General features: G+C 35.0%; 1 protein-coding gene across 17 annotated transcripts in view; it reads left to right on the forward strand.

Moving 5' to 3' along the window:
• Positions 1-276: 276 nt before the first annotated feature.
• LOC101881002 (sodium channel protein type 2 subunit alpha-like) overlaps positions 277-25,648 on the forward strand; it is a 55,011-nt gene continuing 29,639 nt past the window's right edge. For 3 of the 17 annotated variants that reach the window (XM_005152645.3, XM_005152644.3, XM_031052066.2), the window contains exons 1-15: positions 277-543; positions 3,965-4,083; positions 4,981-5,070; positions 6,640-6,768; positions 7,461-7,552; positions 8,400-8,672; positions 8,966-9,029; positions 9,907-10,048; positions 10,194-10,400; positions 10,768-11,067; positions 14,895-15,242; positions 17,150-17,282; positions 19,765-20,003; positions 22,934-23,107; positions 24,298-24,654. In XM_005152645.3, the coding sequence (XP_005152702.2) occupies positions 277-543; positions 3,965-4,083; positions 4,981-5,070; positions 6,640-6,768; positions 7,461-7,552; positions 8,400-8,672; positions 8,966-9,029; positions 9,907-10,048; positions 10,194-10,400; positions 10,768-11,067; positions 14,895-15,242; positions 17,150-17,282; positions 19,765-20,003; positions 22,934-23,107; positions 24,298-24,654 (2,934 nt within the window). Of the gene's footprint in view, positions 544-3,964; positions 4,084-4,980; positions 5,071-6,639; positions 6,769-7,272; positions 7,365-7,460; positions 7,553-8,399; positions 8,673-8,965; positions 9,030-9,906; positions 10,049-10,193; positions 10,401-10,767; positions 11,068-12,020; positions 12,026-14,894; positions 15,261-16,339; positions 16,361-17,149; positions 17,283-19,764; positions 20,004-22,933; positions 23,108-24,297; positions 24,655-25,648 lie in introns of all 17 variants that reach the window. The other 14 variants (XM_031052062.2, XM_031052067.2, XM_034065104.1 and 11 more) reach the window with 13 other exon arrangements.

Consider the following 25,648-nt stretch of genomic DNA (forward strand, 5'->3'; position numbering starts at 1 on the left):
AAAGTAGTGTTTGTGGGCAGAAGTAATGTATTTTTCTAGAACAGAAGGAAAAAGCTGAAAAATTATTTTAAAATATCTGAATAAATTCTGAGCAGCTGTATTTTCTTTCATTGAGCCTTGAAATACACTGCTTCCATTTCAGGCCTGGAAAGGGTTTCTGAGCAAATTTTTATTCTTTTCTGTTGGTACAACGAGCTTACCTAAATTATCTAATTTTCTTTTATAGGTCATTCATATGCGAGAGGCTAAAAGTAATTAAATTTGCAGGATGAAAACATGGCACAGGCACTGCTGGTACCACCAGGACCTGAAAGCTTCCGCTATTTTACTAGAGATTCTCTCACAGCTATTGAGAAGCGTTGTGCAGAAGAAAAAGCTAAAAAGCCCAAGCAAGAACATACAGATGATGATGACGAAAATGGTCCAAAACCAAACAGTGACCTGGAGGCAGGAAAGACACTGCCATTTATTTACGGTGACATACCTCCAGGAATGGTGTCTGAACCTTTGGAAGACCTGGACCCATATTATATCAATAAAAAAGTGAGTGAATAATCTTTTGTACAAAATAGAATATAATTTTCTACACTAGAAAAGTTTAATCACAAAATATGGTTTGACCCATTAAGCCACTAAATATAGAGAAACATCCTTTCATTTGACAGAACTGATTTATACTTTTCTATATTGTGATTCCTTCAACAGTTACTTGTTACTTACATCATTGCAAGGAAGATAACAATTCCTTGAGTTTGCCAGAATTTGAGAACATGGCTGAACTTTTCCTGATTTCAGTGTAGTAATAAGACTGGATATGACAAGTGAGCTGTTCAAAGCAAGGTTTTGAAGTGGAAATGGTTGTGGATAACCAGGTTGCATCCATTCATGTTAGTGAAATAAAGAACTGTAGTTGTATTCTTCTGTTATAGCTGTATAACATATGTAAACATGTATCTATATATGTACATATAAAATATATATATCCCTATATAGGCAGTATATAGAGACTGTATAAATTTTGGGTCATCTAAAACTACAATGAACACTGTTGTTTAGGTGCTTGGAATTGCTATGACAGATCTCTGCTACACAGCTGTCAATTAGAAGTCTGTGGCAGACACCACAGAAAAGCTGGGTTTTGAGGAAGGAATCAAAGAAAAGTCAGTTTTGTTCTTCTGAAGGCTAACAGATTTTTCATACAGAAATAGCAGAGTGAAGAGTTGCATGTTGTGAGAGAAAAGTTATGTGCCTGAGTTACATGTGCAAGGCTATGACACAACTGGACCTCTAATAGCATGGTTGTACTCCATGAAGAATGTAAATTCTTAAAGAGGTATACTTCCCCTTCTGGTTAGCACAGCCATATGAAGTCCTCATTTTCACATGACCCACAAGCTAGGGGCTTGGAAATAGAAAGGCTAGTTCAAACAGATCAATTCAAGTAAAATATTTGCCCCTTGACAAACAAGTATGCAGCTGGGATTAGTTGTGGACTGTGCTAAACTCCAGGAACTGAAATAGTGCAGCCTGGAGATAGTTAAAAATACCTTGTATCCTGCACAGGTTAGTGAAAAGTACAGCTGACAGCAGGTTCTCTCTCATCTGTACTCTTTATCTGCTTAGTTCTGCATGCTCCTCTACCAGCATCAAGATGTTCTCTCAGTTTCTGATAAACCTGCAAAATATTGTGGGTAAGGAGAGTAGAGGAAGGCGAAGCTGTGAATAATAACCCTAAATTCAAAAATGTAGGAGGTATTTTATGAACAACTTCTTGGGATTATCTTTTCCTGTCTCTCTGAAATATAGAAGGAAACAGACACAGTTGCTCTGATGATGGTTTGAAGCATTCCAGGCTACAATTGAGATAAGAAACTTGACATTGAGCAAGTATAAAAAAATGAAGACATAAAACGTTTTAAACTGTAAAAACCCTTCACTGTTAGGAAAAAGTCATGCTAAGAGTACTCTTAACTTTGCAGCTAAATTTGTGGTTGAGTTTGGTTCACAAAACTGTTTTTAAAATTGTGGCTTCAGTAATAGAAAATAAATCAGAATCCATATGTAATTGTATAACCTACATTAACATTTGTGTAATAGTGCTGTAGATAATACAAATATTAGCATTATTAAGGAAACTTAAAGAAGTGAAAGCTCAGAGAAGGAAAGTGGCCAAGGGTTATTTTCATTTCTATGGTTTTGGTTATACCAGCAGTTCCATGCAGATTCTAACTTTTCTCCACTAGCTGTAAAAAAAAATCATGAATAAAGTCACATAAATAAGTTGAGGAATAGGTTTTTCTAAACAAGTCTTCTACAAATGAAGTATCAGAGAAAACCTGAAGTCCTGAAGTGTATTTTTTAACCTCTAATGATCAGAAAAAGTAGTGAGATTTTTTTGAGCAAAAGTGTAAAAACTCAGACTATTGATGACTTGCTAGTTTATGAGAATAACTAGTAAACTGCAGAATATTGTTACAAGACATCTGTATTATCAGCCTAATGTGCTCAACAGAAAACAAGTGGACATCTTAACTGATAAACTAGAATTAGTCATCCTGGCTCCACTATACAACAGAAGCTACTCTTAATCATGGACTTGTCAGTGAAGGGAAAATCATACATGAATCATAGTCTGTCTTCAGGATCTGCTGCAGCAGTGAGCTTGGGACAGGCAACATCTTTCTAGCATTTCTGGCTGGGTGAAGGAGTTTAGGAGAGAGAGAAATACCAATGAGTGTGAGTCCATTCTCTGTCATCCTGTTTGATGGTATTCTGTGAACAGGCAACCACAACATTCCTTTCCCACTGTAGAGAGGTTTGCTTTCTCTGCCAGAGATGGCAGACCAGATAGGAAATAAAGACTGCGGAGAGGGCAGCATTTTTCTGATCACAGCCAAGTTTTTACAGAGAATGGAAATCAACATGGAGAACAGTGATACTGTATAGCTCTGCTGAGAGCCTAACAAAGAATCTATTATGATAACACAAAGGAGAGCCATTACCACTGACAAAGAGCAAAAGGAATAAAGAATAGTCATGTCCTGAAGAAATTTCAAAGAGTACCAAAGATGCAAGTAAACTTCACGCACAAATACACTTGGAATAAAAATGAAAACACTTAGGCAATGACTGCCAACAGGAACCGAATGAAATGAACATGAACTGTATGTTTATTGGGTCAAATTTTAAGACATAAAAAGTATCTCAATTTTGCACTCACATGTAGAGAAAAATAAGAGAATATTATTAAAAATGAAATCAGCATTTTCTTTTTGGATGAAAGGATTTGTTGTTACAAGATGCCAAATTCTGGCATATGTTTGTCTGACTGCTCAGAATGATGTCAGCTGGAAATTTACTAATCCTTTTTATTTTTTTTCACAGATACGTTTTCTGAAAACATATAATTGATATTGGTAGTATTTAAAAATCAAAAATGAAAGAAAAATTATTTTAAAATTATGATTGTTTAGTAACAGGTGTTTGTCCTTGTCACCATATATATGTGTATACTATTCTGTCAAGTGTTTGTTCCACATACAAACTGGTGCTTAGAACTGCCCATTTGCTGGTTTTGTTGCATGTTTGCTCATGAGTTAAAACGTGTTTGATTAGTTTGAAATTCTGAATTCAATCAAAGACTTTTTTAGAAATTAAATTGAAAATATTTTAGTGATGAAATGCCAAATTTTCTATTACTGATAAACTGACGTTGATGTTGATAATTTGTACCAATTTTAATAACATCAGTGTTCAGTCCACGTGCTAGAGAATTCAGCAAATTGGAGAATTGGCTGTGGAAGGCTTAATCCACTGCATTAATAGAAATCAGTTATTTTCCTACCACAGGTAGACAGTAGAATGAAACCTGAACCTCCCACATGGAGAATGGAATACTTTAGAAGGAGATAATTACATTTATGTAGTCAACACTGCATTTTAATTTTGTATTTCTTTTTTTCAGACTTTCATAGTATTGAATAAGGGAAAGGCAATTTTCCGATTCAGTGCCACGTCTGCCTTGTACATTTTAACTCCTTTTAATCCCATCAGAAAAATTGCCATCAAGATTTTGGTACATTCATATCCTTTTATAATTCATGTTGATTTAAGGGTTGCCATTTAAAACTATTAAATTGCTGAAGTAATACTTTTTGTATTGATAAACATATTATGTATGGGTATACTATGCTGATCACACTTTAAAAGCAGAAATATCACATGTGAATTGCATTATGATCTTCATTTCCACTGAGGGAATTCTCTACTGAACCTCTTAAGCTGTCAGAGTTTAAGTATCAGGCTTTATATACAAAAGGAGACCTGATCCCTACTAAGCCCTGCAGCGAAGTCCAAATTAGTAACAAAACATTGCACTTGAACATATCTAAGGTCACACTTTTACCAAGACCAGTAGCACTTGTCATGAACTAGAAACACTTAGCAAGGACAAAAGAGCATGAGTAAAAAGCTGCTTTTCAGGCATACTTTTTCAGTATTGTGTTTTCAGCACTAGGGTAGGTGTCCTATAAAAGATCCAAGTCAGAATAAAGGAGTATATTTTCAAATATATTTCAATCATGTCCAAGGAACAACTTGGGCGTAAACCAGCCTCTGCCTAAAGATCTTTTAAAATGATCCGCCTGGCTTCAGTGAGTAATTAGGCTTGGGTACTCATTTCATATTTTTATGGACTTAAGGATGTGGTTAAATTTTGTTTAAATTTCATTTAAATTTCATTTAAATCCTAAACCTGCCAGAATTATAAAAGTAATGCATTGTTTTACAGTAACTGCATCATAACATGCCAGATGGCTTACCATTTAAAATAGATAAAATCATGTGCAAAGCTTTAATTTCAGATTTGATTTAGGATATCTCATTGTTTGTACATATTTTTATACACTTAATATTTTTAATTATTTCAGTGTTATAAAACTGTCAAACTTATGTGACTTACATGCCTTGACTATAACCTACATTATTCAGCATGCTTATCATGTGCACTATTTTGACCAACTGTGTATTTATGACCATGAGTAACCCTCCAGACTGGACAAAGAATGTAGAGTAAGTCACACATTTATTTATTTATTTATTTATTTATTTATTTATTTATTTATTTATAGTTTTTGTTTTTGTGTGATTCAGAAGCATTTATGGAAAGTTGCATGCCAGCACAGGCATTCCAGAGTTATGAAGAATCAGATTCCAAGATAGCAATATCTTTCTGGTTTCCTCTGAATAATGTAAATGGTTTAAGAGTAATAACTTGTTCTTTATGTCTGAGGAATATCTTAAGTTCTACTGTGAAGTATGAACACGAGTTCTCATCCTTCAGTATTCTGAGCTGTAAATTTCTAAAAGGAGCTCCAGAACTGCAAATGTCTATGTGAAATTGTTGCATGCTATTGGTGAGGCCAACCATATATTGCTTGAGTATCCATGATCTTAGCACAGAGGATGACCCATTCCTGGAAGTGTTCAAATCTGGGTTGGATGGGGCTTTGAGTAACCTGGTCTAGTGGAAGGTGTCCCTGCCTTGGGACAGGGGTGTTTGAACTAGATGATCATTAAGGCCCCTTCCAACTCAAAACATTCTACAATACTATTCTATGATCTGTTGTGGCTCACTGATGTGTACTTACAAGTGCCAGCTACAGCAAACACATGCAACACCCAAATCACAAGAAACTCAAACTGCTGAGGAAAGGGCATTACCTATGAAGGAGTAACAAAAAGCTGATAGAAGTGAGGAAACCATGAAGTCTCTCTGTCTCTTTTTCTTGTTCATTGTTATACATGTTCTCAAACAGATATGCATTTTCCTCTGAAGATTATATTTTTTTTTTATATAGTACTACTCATGAAAAACCTGGGTCTAACCACTTTATTCCCTCTTGCTCTCCAAAAGCCATTACTGATTTATATTTATTTACTTCACTGCATTAAGAAATCTTACTTTGAATACTATATTTAGAAACTGCACTAATATTCATCACTTCCCAGTATGCTCAACTGTGACTATGGCTGAGAAAGGAGACCAGTAACATCTGTTGGAAGATTTCTTTTATTGCAGAGGCTCTCACAGACCCACGTGGGTCTCAAGAAGTCCCTGCATTACACTGATTATAACTGACTATTCTATGTTTTTAAATGAATGGTAGTTGCTACACGAGGTGAATTGGTAATCACAATCCACATCTTCAAGAATAACAGTCTGGGCAGGCTTTGCTATATTTAATGAATATTTATGAAATAAACCTGTATTATCAGAATGAGTGTAGTTATTATCCACAATGGATTTTGACAAAACTCTGATTTTGACCTGAACAATATTATTTTGTTGTAGTTCTTTTTAATATTTAGACACCTGATTTTTGAATAAAAGCCAAGAGGCAGCCTTGCACAAAAAGTGAGATTAAATCAATGTTTCAGAAAATTAACAATATATATGTATCAGGTTCAAATTTCATCTACAATTACATTTTTAAGTGTTTGGGTCAGGTAAAGTTAATGATTTTCTCCTTTTACTTCTACATGCTTTTCTTTTCTTGCAAGACATATTTGATAATGAATGGCATTGTCTATAAACATAGATACGCAAAAATGCATTATTCCTACTCTGATGCTTTTCAGATACACTTTCACTGGAATTTATACCTTTGAATCACTTATCAAAATTCTTGCAAGGGGCTTCTGTTTAGAAGGTTTTACCTTTCTGCGAGACCCATGGAACTGGCTTGACTTCAGTGTCATTTTAATGGCGTAAGTGGCTCAAGAATTTTCTAAGCTTTAGGGCATGAAATTAGTGGCAAATACTATAATAATAAATGTTTTTATTTAAGAGTATTTATTTTCTGAAACCTGTGAAGTTTAGACACCATATCCCACATTTTAGTACTCATAAAGTAATATACAGCAGGAGCTAGTATGGAATGTTAACCACTAGTGTAATTACTGCTGAGGGACACTAATTTCATGTCCTACATTTTTCTGCTCACAAGAATGGAAGTTATCCCTTTGACTTCATATCACCATCCTATGACAAGCAAATTAGTTTAATTAGCTGTTCAAATACAAATCAGTGAGTTTCACTTCAATGAAATTTGAGCAGAATGATGAAAAATTATAATTATAAAAGTGAGGTGTACTGAAGAGACAGGCAAATTTTGAAGTATGAGTGCTAATATTGCCACAGAGGTTTTGAAGACCCACATAATTAGTATAAGCTCTGCCTCAATTCTGAATAACTGTGATTTAATCCTACAGGTATGTAACAGAATTTGTAAACCTAGGCAATGTTTCAGCTCTTCGAACTTTCAGAGTATTGAGAGCTTTGAAAACTATTTCTGTAATTCCAGGTAAGAAGTAGTTGGTGTAAGGTGTTAGGCCCCTCATATCTCCAATTGTTATTTGTGTGCTGTCATTGTGTTTGTGTGTGAACTCCCCTATTACAGATATGTGACAGAGTTTGTGGACCTGGGCAATGTCTCAGCGTTGAGAACATTCAGAGTTCTCCGAGCTTTGAAAACAATATCAGTCATTCCAGGTGAGAGCTAGGTTAAACACAGAGGCTGACTTTGGTTCCATTGAAGCTGAATTCACTTCTTTTGAGCATAAGTCTTGCTGTTTGCTGCTCGTGATGCCAAAGCAAAAAAAAAGAAGGCATGGATCATCAGCCTGGATTATGATGCTTTGCCTTTTCAGCATTAGCTTCCTTTATTTTGCACAATCAGCCTTTGAGTTTAACAGATTCTTGCATGAAACATAAAATATGAGGCCTATGGGTTATTTTGCTTTGGTTTTCTGCATTTTATCACAAGAAATTGCTATACATTTAAAAAGCTTTAGCGCTATGGCTTTCCTGATTTTGAATGTTTTCCTTTATTTTACCGCTTAGAATTAACATTAAAGACAACCAAGTAACAACAGAAGCAGCTACCAAAAAGGAGATAAATATTGCGCAGGAAAATTTATCAAATGCAAGTGTTTTTTTTTCCCTCAGAATTACTTGATTTTCTTTCTCATACTATTTTCATACTGTTGTGAAGTCATAGTTAATATTAACTGGAAACTGAATTATTGTCAGAATATTAACTGCAGAGAAAAAACAAAAAAAAATAAAATTAAATCTATAACAGGAAAGCATTATTGATAAAATTTCCTGCTTGAGAACAACATTATATACCCAATTTAGTGGAATATATGTACATTGCATATTCATAAAAAAGAATCTTTTTCTTTCATTCATCTTCACAAGCTCTGAGGCTGTTCATGAAGCTTTATTTTTTGAAAACTAAAAAGGAATTTCTTTTTAAGTGTCTGCATGACATCCTAATTACATGGCAAGGGCAAAGATACTCTTTGACAAATCTATGGATCTTTTCTCTTTGCAGGCCTAAAGACTATTGTAGGAGCCCTAATTCAGTCTGTGAAGAAGCTCTCGGACGTAATGATCCTGACTGTATTTTGTCTGAGTGTATTTGCACTAATAGGGCTGCAGCTGTTCATGGGCAACTTGAGGAATAAATGCCTGCAGTGGCCTCCAGACAATTCGACTTTTGAAATAAATGTTATTTCCTACTTCAACAGCACAATAGATGAAAATGGTACACTTATTAATATGACAGTGAGCACATTTAACTGGAAGGATTACATTGAGGATGAAAGTAAGAATTTCTGATATAACTATTCTTAATATATTTGTGGCTATAGTATACAACTATTTGTGATCAAAGAACACTGAACAATTTATATTTCTGCCTTATGTAAAATTGCTTACAGTCAGTGAGATCAAATACAGACAATAGAAAATACAATGAGCAGAATTGTTCCTAAACAAACTACAAAGTGACCAGCAGCTGCCCACTTTGATTTTATTACAGTTCAGTTTTATTTTACTCTGTAGTACTTTCAGGTTAATTTGATTTATTCACATGTATTTCTAATGCTTTCTACACAGCTCACTTTTACATTTTGGAAGGACAAAGAGATGCCCTACTTTGTGGTAATAGCTCTGATGCAGGGTAAGACCCTTTCAAAAATCCTCTCATGTTCTGTAGAAAAAGCAATAACATGAAACCTAGGCATCACAGTTTCAACGCCATATTTAGTAGTGTTACAGCACTTATACAGTTTTGCTGCTAAACAATGATTTCTTACTTAAGTAAAAATATTTTACTCTCTGGCTAAACAAAATACTCATTAACAGCCTTTCTTCCTGATCAATTGGAAAGTGATGTTGGTGTTAATGATGAAATATGAAAAATCTATTTTGGAGATGTACTAATTGAAGAAAGTAGGATTAAAGCAAAGGTCAGAACCAGGAAAGAGAATATAAAAATATTAAGAAAGCACAGTAGTAGTGGCTTCATAGTTCCAGATGGAGTTTTTTTCTTATAAGCTTTACCTCTTTGTTACTGGCAAATTTTGCCGTACATATGTGCCCAGTTATGAACCTGGAATTGTTAGCTGAACTCCAATACCTAGCTGACAACAGTGAAAAAGTTTATTAAAAAAAAATAATCTCAGCATTATGTAGGAGATCCTTAACAGTACAATTGGATTTAGCTAATAATATTGCTTAATCTGTCTGTAACCTTAGCAGCATTTCAGCAATTACTTCTCCCAGGAAATTCATTTGGAATAAGAAATCTATTTGCAATATGTGACTGAAGAGAATTTAGATATTTAGGTCATTTCAACCAGTGAATGGATGGAAAGGCTATCTTTCATTTACAATCTTATTAGTTTGTTTCTTAGGACTTTTCTTCTGAATGAATTTAACTGTATTCATGGCTTTCTTGTAGAAAAAAGTAATGCATATTGTTCCAGAAGATAACAAATCTGCTGCAGAGGAAATAAAAGTTATGACTAAGTAGCTCCTGTTTGGTTTTCACACAGGCAGTGTCCAGAGGGGTATATCTGTGTGAAAGCCGGCAGAAACCCCAACTATGGCTACACAAGTTTTGACACATTCAGTTGGGCTTTTCTGTCACTCTTTCGTCTAATGACTCAGGACTTCTGGGAAAACCTGTATCAGCTGGTAAGAAACTTTTATGACAAAAAGGAAACTGTAGGTAATACATTAAATTATATAAATAGGCTTATTTGTACATGAGTTGAAAGCATAATGCTGTTGTACTAACAAAGTAGCAGAATAACATTTAGATATTCTTTCTACTCCCTAGACACTGCGTGCTGCTGGGAAAACGTACATGATATTTTTTGTTCTCGTGATTTTTCTGGGATCTTTCTATCTGATCAACTTGATCTTGGCTGTGGTCGCCATGGCCTATGAAGAACAGAATCAAGCAACCATGGAAGAAGCAGAGCAGAAAGAAGCAGAATTTCAACAGATGCTAGAACAACTGAAGAAGCAACAAGAAGAAGCTCAGGTAAGGACAGAAATATACTTTCTGAACAATCTTGTTTCTAAGGCAAGGATAATAATTTTATGAGTTAGAACATGTATAAGTTGTGCAATAATTACATAATTTTAGTCCAGTGTCTTGTGCAGCTGGTCTGTAAGGAACAGTGATACCACTATTATGATGAAGTCAATGTTTCAAGTAGCTCATGCTACTAAACTGTGAGGAGCTATACAACTCAGTTTGCCTTCAGTTCAATTTATTTGTGTATATTTGCATACTCAGGGGTGTACAACCAGCAGTATTACCACAGTGATAATAAAAACAGTTGTTAAAGGCTGTAAAACTGTTCGTTTTTGGCCTACTAGGAATACCTTCCTTTGTAACCTCACAGGCAACAGCAGCAGTAGCAGCAGCATCAGTTGCATCAAGAGATTTCAGTGGTGTAGGGGGATTAGGAGAACTCTTGGAAAGTTCTTCAGAAGCATCAAAGTTGAGCTCAAAGAGTGCTAAAGAAAGAAGAAACAGAAGGAAGAAAAGAAGACAGAAAGAAATGTCTGAAGCAGAGGACAAAGGAGATATCGATAAGTTCCCCAAGTCCGAGTCAGAAGACAGTATCAGAAGGAAAAGTTTCCGCTTCTCCACAGAAGGAAATAAACTGTCATATGAAAAAAGGTTCACATCTCCTCACCAGGTACATGACTCTTTTTTATTAAATCATGTATGACTACTCTAATTTGGTTTTGACTGACATTATAACAGCTTTACACATTGGAAGTTATGTAAAAGGTGAGTGAAGGAAAAGAACAGTGTTAGTACTGGTAACAGTGTTAAGAGTTTGATATGGTTTGACCCACTGTATCAGCAAAGCCATAAAAAGAACATAGCATGGGTATTGTAAATTTAATTAAAAGATTTCTGAAAATGTACTTCTAAGGATGTACCTAGTAGATTGGAGGAAAAATCAAAGACTCTTTGATTAATACTCATACATTTGCATTAATCGATAGGTTCTCTGTACTGCATTCATTTAAAAACTATACAAATATGAGGGGGGTTTTAGCAGACCACATCATGAGAATACTCTGCATAGGAAATTCCACACTACCATTAGTTGCTACAGTTTCCCTTAATTAGCTTCTTTAAATGGCAGATAATGAGAAAAATAGCTCCAGTACTCCACAACAAAGTCGCACTACATAGGGATGATTTGCGCTTATAAAATTTAGTTATACTGTTCTTTTTCATTAGAAATTCATTATCCAAGATGGAGAATCATTGCAATGACAGAAAAAAGTAGTTTAGGAAGGACCTCTGGAAATCATTTAATCCAAACTTCAAAGTTCCCTTAAATCAAAGGATCTCTTCCATCACTTGAGGATAACTTGCATATTTCAAGTCTGCACACAGTTATGGTAATTGCAGAAAAGTCACTCAGATGCATTCTTCAACATGATCATTGATCTCAGGCAACAGATGATATGTACCTACTGATACTAGCCACGTTTAATGAGCAATGTTTGTCCTATTTAATGTTCATCTCAAATGTGTTAGTTTACCGACTCATAAAACATGAGATTCAGTGGCAGAAATAATTCACACAGAAATATATGCAATAAGAGGAGGAAAGTGTAAGTTTAGACAAAGCCTAAGTAATTAGTCAAGTATAAAGGATGATGCCTGGTCTGTAAAGGATACATTTGCATTTCTAAGAAAGTGATTATTGTAATTAAGAAGAATGACTAGGTTCTCTGCATAACAAAAAAATAAAACGTAAGGAAAATTATTAAACCTATCACAACTCCTTTGAGTAATACTCTAAAGGTGTATCTCCAATCTAATCAAATGTACTATCAGTTTTGGGCCAAGACTGCTCCAAAAATTCTTTCATTAATTGGAATGGACTTTGAGTCAGGCTGATACAAAGGAACTGCAGCCAAAGATCTCATCTTGGACTGTACAGTCCTGCCTCACTTAGGTATCTACGTAAGTGTCCATACCACCTCAGCTTTCTCAGAACTCCTCAATGGGTGAAGGGTTGAGTGTCAGTGAGCAGAAGTAACAGCCCAGGCAGATGATCCCCCTATTTCATGACCTTGAGAGTTTACAGGCTCTGAGGGGCATCCCATGCAGAGGGAGGTACCAGTCGCAGCCCACTGCAATTCAGGAAAGCTCTCTTGGGACCATTATTTATAGGGTCATAAAGTGATTGGCTTTATTCATTAGTAAATTTTCATCCTGGCCTCAATTCTGTGTTGGTTGTTTTGGGTTGTCAGGGAGTGATTTATCATCCCAAAAGAACAGATGCAATCAGGGAGTATCCAACCTTCCTGATAGCTGTGTGCCTCTTCCCACCTTTGCTAGGCAATTATTGTTCATGCTATGGCCAGGGAGCACCCAGCTGTCCAACTCCTTGTACCTGTGCAAAAGCTAGGGCCTAACAAGAATTCTTGGGGAAACAGAGAGATCCAGGGAAGCAGGCGGAGGAGATGCACCACCACAACAGTGCAGTGAGCTCCACCTGAAACAGGGTGGACTGTGAAACTGTGGTAGAATGGTAAGTGGAGATGATCTGCTCATTTGACTGCTGTAGAGGTTTTGTCCTTTGACACAATATTCCACATGCAAATGAATGATGCAGACTGCAAGAAAAGCCAAGCTTCCCTTTCAGACATTACTTTCCAGAAGCATGTAGGCATGTGTTTCTGCCTCTATATGTGTTGGAATTGCAGCCATTGTGGCTTATCTCTTTTATCTCAATCCAGCAGGGACTTGCAGAGCAGTACTTCTCCCAGATCCCTGAGGGGCCTAATCCATTTAGCTGTGCTCAGAGCATGATAATGCATATTTGAATGACTGGGCTACAAACATACATAGCAGCCATGGAAACATTCTCTGAAAAAGCAAAGGTAGCAGTGGTAGTCGGATGAAACCTAGTGAGCATCTGGTTTTTCAAAGGACTGTAGGTTGACCAAACACATTTACAAAGACATGTATAAAGGGTGCAGTAATTAGTTTACCACTTTGTCAGAATTCAGTGTCATGCTCTCTAGCAGCTAGAGCTTTTTGGATAAAATTATCTTTCAGCATAAGCAAAACAGCACTTTTTCTCCAGCCAAGTTTACATAAATGGGTTAGCAAAACCATTTGGCTGATATTCTTCAAGTAACTCAGCCTGAGGCTGACAGCCAGCATACAAAATTTCATCCCAAATTATTAAAATTTGGGATAGCTGTAAAAGCAGAAAAAATACAACTCATAATGGTGAACACCCGCCAGCCTTTATAATGGGCAGTACTACCAGTTCAGCACACACATTATGTGCGCGTACATATAAATCTGAGTATGTACATCCCAAGATACATACGGATCTGTATATATATATATGTATTCAGTGATTGGTTTTCACAGCATTAATACGGGCTTATATATTATAAATAAGTTTTTGCTTTCACTTTAATTATCCTGGGATAAAAACCACTGCTATTACATGCAAGCACTTTCCACCTGCAAAACTAGTGAAAAATCGAGAATCATCTGAAACCAGGTTTTTGATGCACTAAGATGTGAACATTTGTACAAATGCAGAATGGAAGAAAGCTTAATGCAAGATTTCTCTTCCACAATTAGTACTCATTTTATTTATTCATGAATGCTGTTAATAAAATGTGTAGCAAGGGAGAAGAACATTCAATTAACCAGCTTCTACTGTAATTAAAAGATGAACTACCAACAACCACTGATTTATTTTTCTTATTTGTAAGAGGATCTTCATGTAACTGTGTCCCTGGTGGATGCTTGTATTGAGCCGCCTGATGGCCAAGTGGTATCTTTTGGTATGTGTGCCAGTGGGCACAGCCCCAGAGTGCCATACCCAAGAGTACTACTAGTCATATTCACACTCTACCTCCAGAGCTTCCCCAAGCTGTTGCCTCTGTCTTTTAGTTTTAGAGTACTGCATATGTTGTTCCCATGCTATTGAGCCTATAGTGAAGAGGGGAGACAAATTCTTTACATGAATTTAGACTGAATTTAATACCAAACTTAAGAACACCTCTGCCTCTAGCAAATAAACTAGAAAGCAATGATCAGTGAGCATTATCAGTTGTTACCCAGGGGAATCCAGGCAACGAGGAAGGGAAGAAAAGTAAAGATTTTTAGTTCTGTCCTGTAATAGAAGGAATAAAAGACAAATACCTACAAAGTCTTGGTAGGGAAGCTGAGAACTGTCTCCAGCAGAGTCATGGATCCATAATTCAGCTTGCTGCCTTTGCTCAGAACTGTCCAACCTTACTTATGTCTCTTGAGCAACTTTTCCTCAGTCCTTAAAAAGAATTTTTCATCTTCACTTTAGGTTCCCTAATAAGCACATTGCCCTAATGGACACACTGATACTATTGAAGAAAAAAGTGACTATTCTTCCTCCAGCACTGTGACATTTCCTTTTCCTTCAAAAGTCACAAACTTAGAATTCAGTTCTAATGCTGTTTTTTTTGTTTGTTTGTTTTTAATCTTTTACAGTCTTTGCTAAGCATTAGAGGCTCCCTGTTTTCTCCAAGGCGCAACAGCAAAACAAGCATTTTCAGTTTCAGAGGTCATGCAAAGGATGTAGGATCAGAAAATGACTTTGCTGATGATGAGCACAGCACTCTTGAAGACAATGAGAGCAGAAGAGATTCACTCTTTGTTCCAAATCGACATGGAGAACGACGCAACAGTAACATTAGTCAAGCCAGTGTGTCATCTAGAATGGTACCAGCCCTTCCAGTAAATGGGAAGATGCACAGCACTGTGGATTGCAATGGAGTAGTTTCCTTAGTTGGAGGACCTTCACCTTTAACTTCACCTGCTGGTCAGCTTGTACCAGAGGTAATTAGGAGTAAATCAGTAATTATTACAGTTTTGTTCAGGCATGTTTTTTTCTCTTACTGCACACCTCTGCATGCCTTATCATTTCTGCATGCCTTATCATTTCTTACAGCTGTGAGAAATAACTTGCAATGGTTTCTAAACAACAGAGTGTAAAGAAAAAAAGTTCTCAACCTGTTATGTCTGAGCTTTAGTAAAGTATCGTATTCTCCCTGCTTTCAGTAAAGAGATCTGTACATAGAAAGAAAAAAACCTCATAAATTGAATTTGAGAATTTCTATAGTTTCACCTCGTCAACAAAGGCAGACTTTTGATACATAACTAAGGATATAACATGGAAATATGCAAAATTAAGCAGAATGCAGTTACTACTCCCATGACAATTCGTAGAAATGCCCCTTACTGAATTTATCTTGAAGAAATTTTTCTCATAACTTTCATGAGAAAAATACATGTAATTTCTATGTATCTTCGCAATTACTTTACATTTCAGTCCCAGTTTCAGACTGCTGTAAGCTAAGATGTTCTTTCAAGCTTTCAAAAAAACAAACTTTTTCATTATTAGTATTTTAGTATGGATTCACTATGGCATTTTGGTAGCTATAATACAACTGTAATTACCCTGAAAAATATTTTCATCATAAATAAGTACTGAGATTTCATTACTTCTATTACACATTTCTTTTTACTTCTTTGTTTCTCTGCTATCTTGATACAGACCTTCATACCAGAAATTCAGTCAGATTACCGCAGAGGTTATGTGCATATACTTCTATTTCAGAAATACTTTCACTTGAAATTAACCATTTAACTCAAGAGTCTTCAGTAAAGAAATAGCACTAGTGAGTGCTTGAAAATGGTTTTTCATCTTCATACTAAGATAACCTTGAAATCCCTTATGAGTTCTGCAGGCTTTTTTATTCTTTTTCTGGGTAGGAACAGAGTAATGAGAAAAAGAGTGAGTGGTTTCCATGAATCACAGACTTGGTGGTAGAGCAGGCACCAAGATTTAGGAACTTTTTAATTCTACTCCTGTGTTTAGAACCCTAGGCCACACTCCAGAAGAAAACCGAAACAAAAACAGCTACATGACACAGAGTAGTGACACATTAGACACAGTGAAATCAGAATCAGGCATTACTGCTTTGAAAAGATAATTAGAAGCCATACAAAACAGAAAGGACTTGCAGATCTATTGCAAGAACAAATTCTGTATGAACACTGCAGTGGTGAGAATTAGGTAGAAGAATTATTAGATAAGATGTGGTTTTCTTTTTTTTTCTCCTAAAAAAATTTCCAAGCACACTTATCAGGGTAGGAAAGCAGTGCATAGTATTAAAGAGATAATGAATTCCAGAATTATATTCATGTTTCTTGTAGGAAAATTACTTTCTTAAATAATGGTTCACTTCTTTCTTTGCTTGGGCTTTATTGAATATGTCTAGCTGCTGGAAATTAAGGTGACAGGTTCCAATTTTGATATTTTTTTCTTAAAAGAATAATTGTCATTAGCAAAAAGATACCAAGCAAAATTTTCACTTACGTAACCTGGTCTAGTGGAATGTGTCCCTGCTCATGACAGGAGTGTTGGAACTAGATGATATTTAAGATCCTTTCAAACACAAATCATTCTATGACTCTATGATTTAAATAAGAATCACCTTTGGTCTGACATTGCCTTGGTATGTTGTCCCTCAGTTGATTTTTTGAGGAACTGTACAAAATTCCCACTGAGTTCCTCAAGAAAGAACAAAAATAATTCCTACATGAACAGAAAAATGCAGTATGTAAGAAAGGATAATATACTGCACAGACTTGATTTTTATTATCACTACAATACTTACACAGTAAATATTGCTAATTTTTGTTGGAAAAAATGGTTTAATTCCTCAGTATTTCATTTACAGGGCACCACTACAGAAACAGAGATAAGAAAAAGAAGACTGAGTTCTTATCAAATTTCCATGGAAATGCTAGAAGATTCTGCTGCAAGACAAAGAGCAATGAGTATAGCCAGCATACTTACAAATACAATGGAAGGTATTTGATGCATTTTATCTGACAAGCAATTCAGTAATTTCAGCTTACCATATGTACAGAGCAATTATTTACATAATTTCCTTTTTAAATGTAAAACTGGACAAGTGAAATCACTGTACATCAGATAGAGAAGGCTTTTGAGCATTTCTAAGTCCATTTACCCATTCTGAATGCTTAGTCATTTATTTTTTTGTGGCATGTTCCAAATGTTACTCTATTGAATGGACTAACAGACCCAAAATAATTATAGCTAGGGGATTGACAGATCCCCAAACAGAGAATACAGGGATTTTCTTCCTATAAGATATCAACAGAAAAAAATCAAATAAGATACACAGAAATTACTATGATAAAGGCAGTGATGTCCTAGAACAGATATTTTCCTTAGATTTAGTATCTAAGAATAGACAATAGGAAACTGGAATGAAAAAGATAGTTTTAAGGAAAACAGTCAACTATAATCAGCCCATGGCAATGCACATGAACTGCCTTCCTCAGGCATTGCTTAAACTTTCATAGGTAAGTATATCAAAGATTAAAAAAAATTAATATACAAAAAAGCTTGCATTGTAAGAATTGTTTTGCTTACTTAATGGAAATTGAGTACACTCATGCTTCAAACATATGCCATTAAAGTACTTTTATAAACTTAAAGGATCTACCTACTGGATACTGGCAAAGTGTGACAGCTGCTGCAGTCACACAAACCCTGAGGATGTCCTACAACATATATTCTAAAAGGGCAAGAAATTACCAATAAAATTTACAGTGTTCTTAAGATTAATTTAAGCCAGAATTTAAATATACCTTTTTAAAGGGAGTTCTGAAGCCCTTTACTCTCAGATAAAGAGATACCAAACCAATTGTAGTCAGAAATCTAAGGTTTATTTTGCCTATTTTCTTCTAAAAGTATTCACAAACCATTCTCACAAGCATGTGTTTTTCTGAGTATATTTGAGTATATCTTCTTACTTTAGTGCAAGCAGGAAGTGTTGGTACCTCTTGATTGTTGATGTACAATTCTTAGCTCTCATCCCAGGTAGGTAGGGTATCTCCTTAGAGGGTGCTACACTCTTGTTCCAGTTGAATACTTTGTCCTTCCGTTATTCTGGCCAGAAAAAAACATGTTAATATTATAGAAGACTTTACTGACAATACCCTTTTCTATATGGAGACTACAGTCTGATGTGAGGGGAGAGCTTGCTAGTTTCAATGAATTTGAGATCTGTTAAGTGACTTTCTAACTTCCTGTAATTCCACCCATACAGGACAATATTAGAAGCAAAAATCAGTCCACTGGTCCTCAAAGTGTAGAACTTAGCACTAAATCCTTACTAAGAAATATTCTAATTCAGTATGTTTTCAATGCCAGGTTGGACAAGGCCTTGGGCAACATGGTCTAGTATGAGGTCTCATTGCTTTTGGCAGTGGAGTTGGAATTACATGATCTTAAGGTCCTTTCTCACCCTAACTATTCTATGATTCTATGTTTGCTATTTTAGCAAAATCATCTAGAAGTGTCATGAGGATGGAGACTTCCTGTGCTATAGTGATGTCTGAAAACTGACAAATTTCAGATTTGCGTTGATGCCACTATGCATAAATTTTATTGAAACAGTTGTGTCCATTTCTCATGTATTTTATAGTTTAAGTATTTCTCACTTAAGCAAATACCAGTCTTCTTTCTGGGCTACTCTCAAACATCCCATCACGTTAGTGATCCATTCTTTCTATTACTAACTCAGTAGAAGTTACTTTTCCTCTGTAACATTGATAATATTGACAGTGAAATGGAAGAAAACAGTTTGTAAATATTCTGAGGGCAGAGTTGTTCTGCTAATATTAACATTGTTCTGTTTCTCAATGGCTAGACACCATAATTGTAAAAGTAAAGTGATAATTTTTAAAATAAGAAAACAGGCATTCCGTATATTAAAAATATTGATTCAAATAATCAGTGATAGGTATGCACACCAAATCATTTATCTGTTATGATACTGTAGTGAAACAGTGTAGTAGCAAATATAATGCTTTTAGTAGCTCAAATCAAAACATGTATGCATGTTACATATTTAACACAAAAATTTCATATTTTATGAAGCTTATACAACTGACGATGGAGTCATGTTAACTTTTAATATCCAAAAGACATCTGCTGTAAGCAAGTCAACTGACTTAAACTGTCTAGACTCTCTCTATTTACATGGGAAAGAGACAAACACATTTCTCTTTTCACATAGCTATCCGAGGTGATTCACTCTTTAGTGATAATTTCGCTGTCTACTGATTGTAAAGAAGCTTAAATAAATTAGATACTCAACTTTAAGATGGCTAAATATAGGTGAAGGAAATCACACATTAATGTGAGGTCTTTCTTTGAATGATTTAATCTTTGTACATATTTAAAACAAGAACTTTCAGAGGATGTAACTGGGATATTCATTATTTGTTAATGTTTTTCTATTACTTTATTTATTTTCAGAGCTTGAAGAATCCAGACAGAAATGCCCACCATGCTGGTACAGATTTGCAAACACATTCTTGATCTGGGATTGCTGGAATCCGTGGTTAAAAGTGAAACACCTCGTCAATTTAGTTGTGATGGATCCATTTGTTGATCTTGCTATAACTATTTGCATTGTTTTAAACACATTGTTTATGGCCATGGAACATTACCCAATGACAGAACAGTTTAGCAGCGTCCTTTCTGTGGGGAACCTGGTAAGTGGTTTCTTATGCACTACTTGTTGAAAATACCTTTTCTAAAAGAAGAAATGCATAAATGTACTGCAGTTGTTTTAAATTTGTTCCAGATTTTTTTTTATGATCGGTTTAGAAACTGTATATATGATTTTTTATAGATAAAGTGATCTTTGCTGAAGTGCTTAAATTTCATTAATCTATTTTGTACTTACTATAACGGTATAACCAAACCTGTCTAGAAGTGCAGGCTTCACTGGCTTGTCAGATTTCTTGAGGTCTGCCTTGGGCTTTTTCTTTAAAATGCTATGGTAGCTTATCTAATTTTTACCAAAGTACTCATATTTCATCACAGAAAATATTTTTCTTCTGTAAGAATGTAATGAAATATTCAGATGGCAGAATTTCTCTTTGATATATTTTCAGTTACACTACTTTTCCAAGAAAGGAAAGCACATTTCTTGTTATCATAGTCCTTGCCTTTTTAAGTAACTAAAAAGTACTTAATAAACTGGAAGATTATTATTTATTCCCTAACAAAAAGCACCTTGTATCTGAAACTTTATTAGTTATGCCTTTCCTGATTTTAAGCTGATCCAGAGATTTAGGTTTACATGTAATTCTGTTTCTGAGCAGATACCTAAGTGTGGCATAACACTTAAATATTTTTGTGTGTTTCTCTCCATTTGCTTCTAATGCTCAGGAAGCAGAAGACAGAACCTTGCAACTGTTTCAGAAGAAGACATATACATTTTTAATCTTTTGCCAGCACACACAAGTACCAATAGTTTACACAGGAAAGGTCTGGACTGACTGACACAGCATGCAGTCCTGAAAATCAAAACCAACCAAGTTTTCTGAACTAATCACTCAAAAAGATTAGTTTTTTTTTAAATCTGCTAATGTTTAAATAGAGCAATGGATTTCTTGGTCAGAGTATGCTCTAAAGTCTAAACACTTTCCTTATATCTACTGGTGTTATATCCTTCTGACTTTTTTAAAAAATAGAACTAAAATTGCACTTACTACCTATGTGTTCTTGTGTGCATTATGGTTTTCTTTCTCCTGCACAAAGATCTAATTACTGGGATATTCTTATATTCATCACAGATTACAGAATATTGTATTTTAAAATGTGGCTCTACCATATTTTTACAAGTATTTCTCTCCAAACATTTACACTTTCAATGTCATCTGCCTTTTCCCATCTCATGTTTATTTCTTCTACTGTAAGCTAGCAGCAGCCATATTTTTAACTACCTTTGTATCAAATCAGTATATTTAATTATGTCTATTACATACATGCAGTGAATACTATTCCTGCTGGTTTCATTTAAATTCTCTGATCCTCACTGTACTAATCTATTAACCTTGATTTTGTGATTCCCATTCAAAATATGTTAATTTTCTCTTTGCTTGTGACATCACGGTCTGTTTGAGGATAAATTAAATATGACAAATATAACTGCCTTTTCTGCAGTATTTTAATGAGGAGGAATAGTTCTAAAACACAATGATTCATTTTCATAATACTAAAAGCCATTCATTATTCAAAAGTCCTAAATAATTGTAAGAAAACTTGAGTTTACTTCTGTTAAAATGTATATTTGTGTATTTGGGGTTGCAGTTATGCTCAAGAAAAAGTAGTTTATGGATGGAATGGGTTATTTTGTGAAGGAACTATTTTAAAATAAAATGGTTTTCTTTGCCTTTTCCCAATTTTTTTTTATTTTGTAAAATATGACAGTTTTGTCAAGAATAATCTTCTTTGTCACATTCTCTTTACCAAATATAGAAATATCTATTACATGCGTCTGAATATATGGTAACATCTCTCATATCTCAATTTAATAGTGAAGAGTTTCCTGCTGTACTTCTGTTTTCTCGAAAGTATAAACTTTTACACTTTGACAATGGTGAATGTTTCCACAACATTCAGGTGAATGTATCCACCTCCTAATCTTAAATTAAAAGAAAGTTGTGAGTGTAGTTACATAGTGTTATAAAAAGTCAGCTTAGCTTCCATAAAACTCACTGTAGGAAGACTGAAGACAAGCTGGGTAAAGAACTGTCACGAGGCAATGACAGAGTATGTTGGTGCACTTTAGTAGGCTTTTGGATCATCTAGGAAATTCTTTGAGTATTGTGCAGAATATTGGCATGTTTTTAGTGGTTTTGCATTTTACTCCAAAACTTCTCTTTATGCTGCACAAAGCACTGGTCAATCAATACTTATTGCAAGAAATTTAAATGGGTTAAATTCTGGACATTAAAATTCTAAGGAGCATTGATAATTTCAGGTTTGGCACTTTGAGATATTTCAGACATTATCAACTTGAAACTCTTTTTCCCAAAAGAAAATAGCTGTCACACAGAAGAGTAGCTGTGTGTGAAACCTCAATATCCTTACAAAAAGCTGTGCAAGAAACTCCAACTTCCCCTGTCTATTCCACTTATACTTTTCAACTCTGACCTGAAAAACAGACCTTAAGAGAGTGTCCTTCAAGAGTCGAACTTTAGAGAGTTTCTAAACCACATCTGCTTAAACTGTGAGCAAGTAAAAAATACTGTTGAGTCTTCTGCTTTACTGGAAGTGTTCTCTAGAAACAGAACTGAAAACACTGGATCATAACACATCACCTTCTGGATGGATAGTCCAGCAATATCAGCCAAATATGAACCAGAGCTGATCTGCTGACTGGTGAATCACTTTTTATAGGTTTATCAAATCTCTGCCTTCTTTTAGCTATCCTGATTTAGTAGTTTGTTTTTAATGATCAGATTTCAGTGTTTAGAAATACTTCAATGCCATTTGGAGACAACAGTCAGCCGTTTTTTATAGTGACAGGTAAAAGTGATAGGTAAAGTAACAGGAGTGACAACTCAAGTTTGATTAGAAATATTTACTATTTCTTATAACAACTCAACTAATTAATTACGTTTTGTTTTAGGTATTCACTGGGATATTCACAGCTGAAATGGTACTAAAGATAATTGCTATGGACCCTTATTATTATTTCCAAGAAGGCTGGAATATTTTTGATGGTATTATCGTTAGCCTTAGTTTAATGGAGCTTGGTCTTGCAAATGTTGAAGGATTATCTGTTCTTCGGTCATTCAGATTGGTAAATACCTTGATAATTAAATACCTGCATGCAACTGTCTTTAAAAGAAAGAAGAAAAGTGCTGATTTCTGTAACAATTGCCAGCATTGTAAGGATATATACTTTATGGCTCACACTATTTTTCATATATACCTAATTTGCAAGCCATTTTTGGTAAGTACAAGTTTAAGGTGTTTGTCAATTGATGTCCTTCGATATGTTTTGGTATCAGATTATCCTATTGATATCCTTTGCCAGCATAGGAATAAATGCTACTTGAGAATTTTCTAAATCTTCATTGTACTGATTTCATCAAGATTCATCCAAGTTGAATATCTCTGAAAATATACAACCAGCATAAAGAATCATAACATTTTTAGTCTTTTCATTGTGAACATTACTGTTTGTTACACATAAAGCCCCTAAGCAGATCCTCTCTTCACATTTATTACAATGGGCACCGAGAATAAACACTTAGTAAGTCCATTGCATATAACAGAGTCAATCTGAGTAAAGTCAGACTTGAGCATGATGCTTGAATTGAAATACTGAGCTTCTACTAGAATTGCCTTTTTTATAGCAGTTAGCATCATACAGAAGCTAATTTATTGGTATGTTTACTGGAGGCACAATATTAATGATTTAGAAGTCTATATTGCTAATAGTTATCACATTACTTGAAAAACTAGGTTAGTTCTTAATATAGAGAGCAGAAAGTAGTGACTTAGCTTGACTTAGTTTATTAGTACCAGTTGCAACTTCATATACCACAGTTTGCTTACTGAATATTATTTTTAAGCTAATGTTTATGATTTGAATGAGCATCGCAATACCAGCATCAAATTGTTGCTTAAAATTTGTTCTCTAATCCTGGAAGACCTTATGTGGCACTGAGGGAAACATGGAACGGTGATGAAGAGTAATAACTTCTAAAATGCCTTTAAGAATTGTTCAGTAATCATCTGTAAGTGGGTGTTTAAAAATATTAAAATCAAATGTGGTACAAACACAAATTAGGGTATTTTTTCCTATGAGCATCACAAAGATGAAATGCTAAAAACTGCAGTTTAGGCAAATACTCCATTCTCCCTCCTTTCTATTAAAATAATAACTCGCTCCTACTGAAGAACAAATTAATCTGCTGAACCGCTTGAACCTAGCTTCTGTTTCATAGCTAACACTGTTTATTCCTGTGCATTTTTGTTTTTCAGTTGCGAGTTTTCAAATTGGCAAAATCTTGGCCAACTCTGAATATGCTGATTAAGATTATTGGCAACTCAGTGGGGGCTCTGGGGAACCTGACCCTGGTGCTGGCCATCATTGTGTTCATTTTTGCTGTGGTTGGGATGCAGCTGTTTGGGAAAAGCTACAAGGAATGTGTCTGCAAGATCTCCAGTGACTGTGTGCTTCCACGCTGGCACATGCACGACTTTTTCCACTCTTTCCTGATTGTATTCCGAGTGCTGTGTGGAGAATGGATAGAAACAATGTGGGACTGCATGGAGGTTGCAGGCCAAACCATGTGCCTTATTGTTTTCATGCTGGTCATGGTGATTGGAAACCTTGTGGTACGTGATGAATGTTTTTGAGCATTAACTCTAATGCAAAACTGTACATAAGTTACAACTAGACAATGAGAATGTCATAATTCTGTTTATAATTTAAAAATAAATCTGAATGTGCTAGATTTTGGATAAAAACATAAGGTGATTCTCTTTTCCCCCTTTTTACTCATTTTCATACACTGGAGTACTCTCACTATGGGTTCAAGAGTTTAGGAATATACCAAAATGTCAAATCAAACACCCTATCACTGGAATGCTGCAGCTATTTTAGAGGTGCTGTTTAAATCTGAATGTCTTCCTAACTACTCTTGAAATAATAAAGCTTATGCTGCATCAGCTTTTGGGCAGCTGCATCTTCAGAGGAAAAAGAAATCTAGTTTTCTTACACCCATGGAAGCTGATTCCAGCACTAATACTTCTGACTTAATAAAGTATAATGTAGCTGTTCTTATATAGTATCTCTTGAATGTAAGTCCACCACTTTTTTGGCCTGTTTAGGTATAAAAACCAGAAAACAAAATACAGAGTGATTGGATGTCCATCCTAAAAATATGTTTGAAAGCTTCTAACTCAAAATTATAGAAGTAACCATTATAGAAAAATTCTAATTCAAGCCGACAAGTTAAAATGCCAAAAGTTCAATTCGTATTGAATTGGTGAGAACTTAGAAATCAGGATTGTAACTGGAATGCACCATTTACACTTTAAAGTGTCATTTACTGTTAATCCCTGCAGTTAATTCTGATATGCTTAAAAACTGTATTTCATTACCTGTCAAAATTATTTTCCTTTAGTGATACATTTTAACACAATTTAAGCTTTTATAAAATAGAATTAAAAATGTTCTTATCCTAGTTATCTACATGACCTTGCAATCTTGATATTATATCAGCAGAAATGTGCAGAGCGTCGGGCAGCTTTTTATGATCAGCAACCTGTTCTACTATTCTTTTAGAATCATAGGATCATTTAAACTAGAAAAGATCTTTAAAATCAT

The sequence above is a fragment of the Melopsittacus undulatus genome, chromosome 8, assembly GCF_012275295.1.
Source record: "Melopsittacus undulatus isolate bMelUnd1 chromosome 8, bMelUnd1.mat.Z, whole genome shotgun sequence".
NCBI lineage: Eukaryota > Metazoa > Chordata > Aves > Psittaciformes > Psittaculidae > Melopsittacus > Melopsittacus undulatus.